Source organism: Mirounga angustirostris, unplaced genomic scaffold (assembly GCF_029215605.1).
Source record: "Mirounga angustirostris isolate CCGP_5_RB_7025 unplaced genomic scaffold, mMirAng1.0.hap1 SCAF_15, whole genome shotgun sequence".
NCBI lineage: Eukaryota > Metazoa > Chordata > Mammalia > Carnivora > Phocidae > Mirounga > Mirounga angustirostris.
The window spans coordinates 93,111,013-93,120,446 of NW_026991723.1; the positions used below are offsets into that span (position 1 = coordinate 93,111,013).

The 9,434-nt window shown below is 63.6% G+C and overlaps 2 protein-coding genes across 3 annotated transcripts; one reads left to right on the forward strand and one right to left on the reverse strand.

Moving 5' to 3' along the window:
• Window positions 1–3,855: 3,855 nt before the first annotated feature.
• Window positions 3,856–5,468, forward strand: PAXX (PAXX non-homologous end joining factor). 2 transcript variants are annotated; one of them, XM_045882042.3, is made up of 7 exons: window positions 3,858–4,051; window positions 4,132–4,192; window positions 4,438–4,487; window positions 4,568–4,758; window positions 4,837–4,905; window positions 5,074–5,158; window positions 5,274–5,468. In XM_045882042.3, the coding sequence occupies exons 1-7, from the start codon at window positions 3,924–3,926 to the stop codon at window positions 5,311–5,313; spliced, it is 624 nt and encodes a 207-aa protein (XP_045737998.1). In that variant the 5' UTR covers window positions 3,858–3,923; the 3' UTR covers window positions 5,314–5,468. The 2 variants fall into 2 exon arrangements, with proteins under 2 accessions (XP_045737999.1, XP_045737998.1); XM_045882043.3 differs by lacking the exon at window positions 4,438–4,487 and having other exon boundaries at window positions 3,856–4,051; window positions 4,608–4,758.
• A 671-nt stretch (window positions 5,469–6,139) lies between these two features.
• On the reverse strand, window positions 6,140–8,090 carry CLIC3 (chloride intracellular channel 3). Its single transcript, XM_064579162.1, has 7 exons — window positions 7,958–8,090; window positions 7,757–7,857; window positions 7,139–7,248; window positions 6,929–7,054; window positions 6,690–6,796; window positions 6,434–6,609; window positions 6,140–6,358 (listed from the first exon to the last, which is right to left on the reverse strand). Exons 1-7 carry the CDS (start codon window positions 8,088–8,090, stop codon window positions 6,200–6,202), a joined length of 912 nt encoding a protein of 303 aa, XP_064435232.1. The 3' UTR covers window positions 6,140–6,199.
• Between the last annotated feature and the right edge of the window lie 1,344 nt (window positions 8,091–9,434).

The window sequence follows — 9,434 nt, forward strand, 5'->3', positions numbered from 1 at the left end:
CCATGAGCTCACCCACCCACCCTTCCTCCCGACACCTGGGGTGCCGTCTGCCCACCTAGAGGAGCACCTGCTGAGAGATACCGTCCGAGCTCCAGGCGATAAATCAACTGATCGATGGATTGATTAGTTATCATTTGGCTTCCATATGGACCAAGAGAAGATGGGGTGGAGGAGGCCATGGCAGCAACAGCAAGGATTTAAAGTGGAGAGGTGGGGATGCTTGCTCTCCTGGAGAGTGGTGCAGGAAGTCTCACCACCAGCTTCTCCACTCCCACCAGGCTCTGGACCCCCTGCCCTCCCCCACTGACCCTTCCCAGCGCCCCTGGGAAGGATCTGGAGTGGAGAGATGCAGACTGCCCACCATGGCCTTCTGGACACCTTTTCCTCGGAGAGAGGCTCCGTTCTGGGGTGGGGCAGCCCCACGGGGCATCCTCTGGGTCCCAGGAGGGCTGTCCCCCCAGGTGCCTGCAGATCCGCCCCGGGCTCATCATCTCGTCCTGCACCACCCCGCTCAGACCACGCGGGGGCAGCCCTCAGCCAGTTCTCTCCCCGGAAGCCCCGGAACTCTGCGTGCTGCCTCAGCCCTCCCTGCCCTGCTCCCCACCGCCCCCAGAGCGTCCCATCAGATAGGAAAGGCCAAAGTCCTTAGCTGACCAAGAAGGCCCTCCCTGACCGGCCCTCCTCTGACCCCACCACCTACCCTCTTTCCTTCAGCCCTGCTGACCAACTCGTGTCCCTTGAGCATGCTGGCCCTGCGACGGCCTCAGGGCCGAGATGCAGGCGGGCCTTGCCTGGGGGTGCTCTTATCCAGCTCTCCGCTTGGCTAGCTCGCTCTGCTCCTCTGAAAGCTTTTGCTCAAATACCACCCTGTGTGCTCCCTCCTTGGCCCTCTGGGACCCCAAGCCCTGGCTGCCCTCTGGCCTCTCTAGTGACTCCTCCGGGGGGGCTTGCAATGCATGCCCTGGGGCGAGAGGCCAGCCCTGGCTGCCCTCCCCTCTACAGTCCCCAGCCCGGTGGCTGGAGCCTTTCTTAGCCTCTTCCTTGCCCACGTTGGAGGCCCCACCTACTTGTGCCCACGCCCATGTTCATCAGACGGCTCCCTGCAGGAGGGCTGAGGTGCTGAAGACCCAGCCATCCCGTACATTGTCTAGATATTTGTGTCATCTTTTTAAAACTTCAATTTGTCGGTTTTCTTACTATGTTTTGTAACAAATCTTTGCTTCAGGTCTTGAACTAGTTCCCTGGGGCTACTGTGACAGATTATCACAAACTTGGTGGCTTTAAACATTACATTTACCTTCTCGTGGTTCTGGAGGCCAGAAGCCCAAAATCGGTTTCCCTGGGCCGGAAATCCGGGGCGGGCAGGGCCACACTCCCGCTAAAGGCTCCAGGCGGGGAGCCTTCTTGCCTGTCCTACCTCCTGGTGGCGGCCAGCAGCCCAGACTGGTGGCTGCATCACCCCAGCCTCTGGCCCCCTGGCCACACTGCCCTCTCCTCTTCTTTGTGAAACCTCCCTCTGCCTCTCTCTTATGAGGACGCCTGGGACGGCATTCGGATAACCCAGGAAAACCTCCCCATCTCAAGATCCTTACCCACAACTGCAGAAACCCCTTTTCCATACAAGCTGACATTGACAGGTCATCGTTCAGCCTGCCTCATTCTTCCTGGAAACACTGTCCTAGGCCCCAAGCGCTGGGCCTGGAGGAACTGATATTTAAAGTGGTCCTCGGGATTGGGGACTCCACACTCACATCTCTGGACATGGTCCTCCTCTAGAGTCCGTACACAGCCACCCCCACCATCTCCATCAGAGTGCATATAGCAAAGGAGTGGCCCATCTCCAAACCTGCCCAGCCCAGTGGTCTAGGGCAAGGGCATTTCTGCACTCCCCACCTGCAGGGGTCAGCCGTGATCCCTCCCTCCCTCACCCCGGCTCTCTCCACCTGCACTCTGAGCCCCTGGCCCAGCGTCCATCAGCTCTGCCCTGAGGGACTCAGCAGCCCTCTACTATTCTCCCTGCCCCCCAGGCTCCACCCCTGCAGTGGCCTCTCCTCGTGACACTCTACATGGGCTTTATACCCATAAATCAGTTGTACCACACCCCACCCCACCCCTGCTTGCACCCTCCTGCAGCTCCCCGCTCTGCATTCCTTCATCCACAATATTTACTGAATATCTCTGTGCTGGGCAGTGTTTGAGCATTGGAGATGCAGTGGCAAGTAAAACAGACATAAAGGCCTGCCCTATGGACCTCTGGGGGAAATGGGCAATAAACAGGATAAATAAATGTATTAGTTGCCTACTGCTGAATAACAAATTACCCCCAAACTTAGTGGCTTAAAACAACGAGCTTGTATCATCCCCCCAGTTTCTGAGGGTCAGGAACCTGGTCCTGGGTGTTCTGGGGCCTCTGGCCCTTCTCAGGAGACTGCCATCAAGCCGCCGGCCAGAGCTGTGTGCTCCTCAGAAGGCTCCACTGGGAGGGGTCTGCTACCAGCTCCCTCACTAGCCCTTGTGGGGCCTGGTCCAGGGCCACGTGGGCGTGTCCCCAGGGCTGCCACACGTGTCGTGGTGAGCAATTCAAGAAGGAGGAAGAAGGGACGGCCCATCACTTTGGCAGCATTCTACTGGCTGGAAGCAGGTTACTGAATGCAGCCTACGCTCAGGGGAGGGACAGTAAACGTTTGAACACAGGCGGCGGGATGGTTGGGGCCATCTCAGAGGCCGCTGCCACAGTGAGGAAACCAGAATGTACTTTATATAGCAACAAGTCTGGAAAACAAGTACATAAAACAGGAGAGAGGACGTGAGATGCTGGGCGGGCTGTTGACCTTTAACGTAAGGTGACTAGGGAAGGCCTCACTGAGAAGGTGACCCTTGACTGAAGACGTGAAGGAAGCATGGGAGTCTGGGGGATGGGGTGGCAGGCAAAGGCCCTGAAGCAGGAGCCTGAGGTTGTCAACCAGGGGAAGGTCGGGGAGGGGCCAGGCTTGGCAGCAGGCACGTGGAGGACACATCAGCATTGCCTGAAAACCCACCAGCCCGTCCTCCCTAGGGCCGCCCTGGGGTCACCCTGGCCCTCTTGCAAAGCTTTGAGCACAACTGTGCTGTGCCCACTGTGGGCCTTCCTCCATGGCTGCTCCTTCTGCCTGGGATCCCCTATCCTGGCGCGCACGGCCCCCTTCTTGCCCAGGTCACAGCTCACATGGCTCAAACTGCTACCTGAGAGTCTCATGTTTCCGGTGTTTATTATTCGTCCATCCCATTAGATCTCACGCGCTCCAGGCGACCAGAGACCTTGTCTGCTGGTGAAGGTGTGCCCGAGACCTAGGACACCAGGAGACACAAAAGAGGTGCCGGGCAAATACTGTGGAACGGACGAACTGCCCAACTTTATTCACTTTTGTATTCTGACCTGTTAGTTCGGCGTTAGGAACCTTTGTGGACCTGAAGACAACCTGAGAAATATCTCGGGGAGGGCGAGAGCCGGTGTGGAAGGCAGGAGGAGGCCGCTGGGACAGCCGGGGGCGAAGCTCAAACGGAGGGAACCGCGGACTCGGCGGGTGGCGGGCGCGCAGCTGCGGGGGTCGGTGGCGGAGGCGCGCAGAGGCCTCCACGCGGGCGTGCGGACAGCGCTGGCGACCGGCCAGCCCGGGGACCCCGCCCCGCCGCAGGCTCGCAGGCCCCGCCCCGCCCGAGACCGACCCCGCCCTGCGCTCCAAGCTGGGTCCGCCGCGCCCCGCCCCGCCAGCCCCGCGCGCGTCCAGGGTCCTCGGGGCCGGGCCGGGGCCGTAAGCCCCGCCCCGCGCAGGCCCCGTGGGCGCAGTTCGGGGCGGGCCCCGCCCCCGGCTCCGGAGCCGGCTGCCGCGCAGGCGCCCTAGGCCTGCGGCCGCCCTGGCCGGCTCTCCGCTCGCCGCGGTGTCATGGTGCCGCCGCCGCCGCTGTCGCCGCCTCTTTGCACGCTGCCGCCGGGCCCCGGGCCCCCGCGCTTCGTGTGCTTTTGCGAGGGGGAGGGAAGCGAGGACGGGGGCCCTGGCGACTTCAACCTCTAGTGAGTGGCGTGGTGCGCGGGGCTCTGGGGGCGCGGACAGTTCGGCGGGCGGTCCCATCTGACGGCCGCTCCCCCCACAGTGTGACCGACGCCGCGGAGCTTTGGAGCACCTGCTTCACGGCGGACAGCCTGGCGGCCCTCGTGGGTAGCGGGGCTCCTGGGCGGGCCTGGAAGCCCCCAGCACCCCTTCCTGCACTGCAGTCCACCTAGGAGATCGAGGGGGGCGGTCTGGGGTTCCCCCGGGGGGCGGGGTGTCTGGACACCCTTCCCCCAGCTTTGTAGCTGTAGTCCTGATTGGCCCGGCGCCCCGGGTGGCTCTGGGTCAGGCAGTTTTGGGGTGGTTCCAGGGTCTTGAGCAGCTGGTGACCAGCTCCTGTGCCCTGTAGAAAGCCCGTTTTGGCCTGAGTGCGGCTGAGGAGATCACCCCCCGGTTCAGGTGAGCCCCTGAGCAGGGAGGGAGGGTGGGTGTGGAGCAAGGGGATCTGCACATGGCACTCAGCAGCCGTCCTTTCCTAGGGCAGCCTGCGAGCAGCAAGCTGTGACTTTCACCCTGCAGGAGGACGGAGCGTCCCTAACCCTCTCCGGGGGGCCCTCAGCACTGGACTTTGACCTCTCCAAGGTGCCGGGCCCAGAGGCAGCTTCCAGGTTGCAGGCGCTGACGCTGAGCCTGGCCGCCCAAGTGTGCACCTTGAAGAGCCAGCTGGCAGGTGGGGTGGGGAGGGCGTGCCCTGAGTCCTCACTAGGGCCCCCCTGCTCGTGCCTTCACTCTTGTCTTTCTTCCCCAGCTGTGGAGGTGACAGCTGCCAGCCCCAGAAAGAGCCCTTGTCTGGTGGGGCCTCAGCTCTTCTTACCAGGTAAGGCCTGTCACCTAGGACTTTGGTTGGGGCTGTGCTCTTCCCTCTGCAACTCATTTTCCCCAGAACCAGATTCAAACTCCAGAGAGAGGATGCATGTGGAGGGGGGGTTGTGGCCCTGGAATTGCACCAGACGCAGGAACCCCCTTCCTGTTCTGTTTCCCTCAGACCCGGATCCTCAGAGAGGCGGCCCTGGACTCGGGGTCAGGAGGCGGTGTCCAGGAGAGTCCCTCATCAACCCCGGCTTCAAGAGGTACTCACCCGCTCACCCACCCGTCCCTCCCTCCTGGGCCCAGGGTCAAGCCCTGGACCGCTGCCCCCCCCCCCCCCCCCATAACACCACAGTGTCACTTTCCTTTCTCTCCCAGTAAGAAACCAGCCACCGGTGTAGACTTTGAGAGCCCCTGAAGGTGCAGCAGAGTGTGACCCTGCCAGGAATCTGCCTGTGAGGTGGGGATAGCCTCTGAGACCCCACAGTCGCCACCTGCCCATCCTGCTGTGCGGTGGGAACACACCTGCTCCTCAAACCCCTTCTCCATCAAATAAATGCTTCCTCAGAGGAAGGCACCGGTCACGCTCTGACTTCTGGGGGCTGGCTGGGGGAGAGGGGTCAGGGATCTCCCGGGGCCTGTGATTTGGCACAGGGCCAGAGTATGTAAGCAGATGCACAGCCCCCACAGTCCCTGGGAGGAGGAGGCCCCAAGCTCTCCAGGCTCATCCAGCTGCTCCTGCCTGGTTCTCACAGGAGCCCAGGGCCTGGAAGGCAGGGCAGGGCTCCTCAAGGCTGGAACTCGGTTACCAGCTGTTCTAGGCACACACTTCACTTTCCCAGACCCCACCCGACAGGGCACAGTATGGGTATCCCGCACTGTACACACACTAGGACCTGTGGAGGTCAGACGGTGGCTTGCTCCCTCGGGCAGGACTGAGGAATGTGGGCTGGCCCCACCCACTGGCCTAGAGCCCCTGGGTGCCCAGGCTGGGCTCTGCTCCCCACCCTCCTTGGCCATCCTGCTGCCCCACCCTGGCCTGACTGGTTTGGGAGCCCAATCCAGTCCCCCACCACCCTTGATAGGATGAGTGGACGGATGGGCAGAACCACCTGCTGGGTTCTCCACCCCTATCATTCTGGGCGATCACGTGGAGCTGTGCGTTCCATGGTGGGGCTTTGGGGGTGGCAGAAATCGAGGGCCCTCTGGTCCCTCGCAGGTCAGGACACGCTCACTGGGGCAGAGGTGCCTTTATGGGGCTGTAGAAGAGTGGGCAGGGGGTGGCCGTAGACGGTGGGGAAGGGCTAGCGGGGGCGCACGGCAGTCCGGTAGGCCGCTAGGATCTCAGCACTGTACGGACACGTGTACTTGAACTCCTTCACCTGCAACGCGCTGTCCAGGTAGCGGCGGACGGCGCGCAGCTCGGCCGGTATGGGCGCTTGGCGGAAGTGCGTGCACACCGTCTGCGGGCGAGGGGCGCGACGCGGTCAGGGCCTTGTGGAGCGCGGCCCCCCGCGCGCCCCGCGCCCGGCACTCACGTCCACGATGTGCAGCTTGGGCAGCAGGCTGCAGTCAGCCAGCGTGAGCTGGTCGCCGTCCAGGAAGCGGCGGCGCGACTCACGAAGCTGCGGTTCCTGCGCCCGCTCGTGCTCCAGGGGCGTGCGCAGGTAGCTGTCCAGCCTGGTGAGGGCGCGCAGCAGCAGCTGGTACAGGGCTGGGGCGGGGAGCGCAGTGAGGGCGGGGCCTGGGCCAACTCCCCCGCCCCCCTCCGCCGTGGCTCCAGACCCTCCTCACCATCGTCCTGCGTGGGCACCGGGTTCTTGATGAAGGCGGAGAACCTGTGAAAGACGTCGTTGCCCGCTGTGCTGGACTCCCTGTAGCGGGGTGCCAGGCTGGGGAATCTACGGGGAATTAGGGAATCTCTGGTCAGACCCTCGTGCCGCGCCCCCTGCCCTGCCCGACCCTCAGGGTTCTTCCTGGGCTCCTCCCTGGGGGCTCCATATTCGCCCCTCCCACCAGGCCGGGGCCCTCACTCAGGGGGCCCCAGTGTCTCCTCCAGAAACTCCTCGATCTGCAGTGTGTCCGTTTTGGCATCGCCATCGTAGAGAAGGATGGGCAGCTGTGAGCCAGGAGCAAAGTCCTTAAGCACATCCAGGGACCTGTGGGCATGAGGCAGGCGGGGAAGCCACTGGTCAGAAGGGCCAGAGACGAGGGAGTGGCTCCCCTGGAGACAGGGGGCTCACCTGCGAGTGTCCACCGTGGTGAGGGTGAAGGGCACGCCCTTGAGGAGCAGGAGCATGAAGAGCCGCTGACAAGAAGGGCAGTGTCCCACGCTCTCGCCATCCTCGCTCGCCTGGGGTGGGTGGAGTAGAGGGGGCCGGGGCAGAGAGCAGACCTAAGAATTCTGCCAATGAGGACCCTACCTCCCACTGCCAAGAGCCTGGAATGATCCAGGGCTCCAGCTTGTTTGGGCACAGCCTGGACAAGTGGTGGGTGAGAGCCCTTGACTGGGTCCCCGGGAGGTGGGGAGGGGCCTCCCCACCTCCTAGGGACACGGGGGTGGGACCCAAGCTCTGGAGCCTGGCCCCTCGACCCTCATCATCAGCACCTGGGCGGAGGCCAGGCTCCTGCTCTCCAGGTCCTACAGGCTGGTCACAAGGGTGGGGTGGGCCGAGTGAGCTGTTTTCTGAGTAATTCACCTGCCAAACTGGACAGTGACTAGCAGCACACTCTGTCCCACGCCCCGACAGTGGGGAGGAGGCCAGGGTCTGGCAGCCCCTGCAGAGGGATCCACAGATCTGGGCAGTGATGCGAGGATCAGGGGATCACCTGGCCCAGCCCCCCTCTGCTGCTGCACTGACCTCAAGCTCCACTTGGGCCTTGGCCGCCGGCTGTCGGATTGGCACCTCCCCACCTAGGGGCTTTTTCTCCAGGGGGGTTGGGCTGGGTCCCAGAGCCAAGGCTGGGAGTCGGCACCCCCACGCCCTTGGGGACAGCTCACTGGGCCCTCCTCCAGTCCTGGTCCCTCTTTCCTCAGCCTCTGTAGGGCTGCCTGAGCTCACCGCCAGGGAGACGGTGCAGACCCACTGCCTGCCCCGGAAGCAGAGCCCCCCCCAGAGCACACTCATCCCCGAGGCCGCCCTCCTGGCCCAGTGGCACCTTGACAAACAGCTGGAGCTTGGCAGTCTCCGCCATGGCTGGGAGCTGTGGTGGCGCGGTGGTGGCGAGGCAGGGGTGGGGGCCTGGAGAGCCCTTTTAGGCTCCCGGGGTGCCCCGCCCTCCCCAGCCCAGGGCCCGCCCTGACGAGTCACCGGGCAGGCGGTTAGGGCTCCGTGTCCAAGCATGAAGGTGTGACTGTGGGGGTACTGAGTGTGCAGGGCTGGCGGTGCTGGGGACCCCAGCACCCCAAGGGGGTGTGTGGGATGGAGGTGGAGACCAACGGACTCGGAGGTGGGGAGAGAAGGGTGCCAGTCTGGGAAGAGGGCAGCTCTGGATCAGAATCACGCCTGCCATGAACCCCACAACCCTCCCTGCAGGGAACACCCTGTTGTCTGTCGCCCCCCCCAGAAAGCTGGGGTGGGGGTAGGAGAAAGGAACAGCCTGGCCCCAGCCTCAGTTTCCCAATCTGCCTACCTCCTGGGAAGGGACGCCCCTCCCATCACCGAGTTCGGCCAGGCAGAGCCCCGCCCCCCAGTCCTACCCACATTCCAGGAGTGCTGCTGGCCTGCTCAGGTGGCCCTGGCCAGCCGACCCCACACCCCCTGCCCTGCCGGTGGGGTTCCAGGCAGGCTTTTCCCCTTCTTAACCTTTCAGAAGAAGCACCGGGACATTTAGAAGCCACAACCTCCTGACCCATGGGTCCGCCCGCCCCCGCCGTTGGCTGGAAGGAACCGACGCGGGGACGTTGTGTGCGCACCCCCCCAACCTTCTCCGCCCCCGCCCACCCCCCGCAGCTCGGGGGGGCGGCGTGCCCCGAGGGAGGGGCCTACGAAGGCTCCGCACCGCCCAGTGGCAGAGCTGGGGATCTGCCCCGCACCTTTGCCTCCTCCCCCAGGGCTCTGCCGGGGCCCCAGACCGTTCAGGGCTCCCGGACACAGACTGGAGCTGGGCACCTGGCTGCCCTCCCGGGGCACCAGTATTTCTACTGCTTCTCCACGACGTGGCGGGGGCTCGGCCTGCTCATCTGCTTCCCCCGCGCGCACCGCAGCCCCAGGGAGGGGCCCCAGGCCCCTCCACAGCTGCAGGTGCTCACCAGCCGTCCCACGGGTATTTCTGTGTGTATAAAAATACCCTTGCCCGTCTGTAGAAAATCGGAAATGAACCAGTGACCAGGTGGTTCAGAGAAAAGGAAATCTACCAACACCCAACAGGGTGTGTGGGAGTCTCACTTCACACTTATTTCAAGAGACAAACTAGGACAGGACCGGGTTCAGGGCTGCAATGGGCAGGTAACCACGTGCTCAGCGAGGGTGTGAGGACACATCGCTCGGGTGGCTGTGGGCTGGTAAGACTGTCCAGACGGTTCAGCCCCCTGGGAAT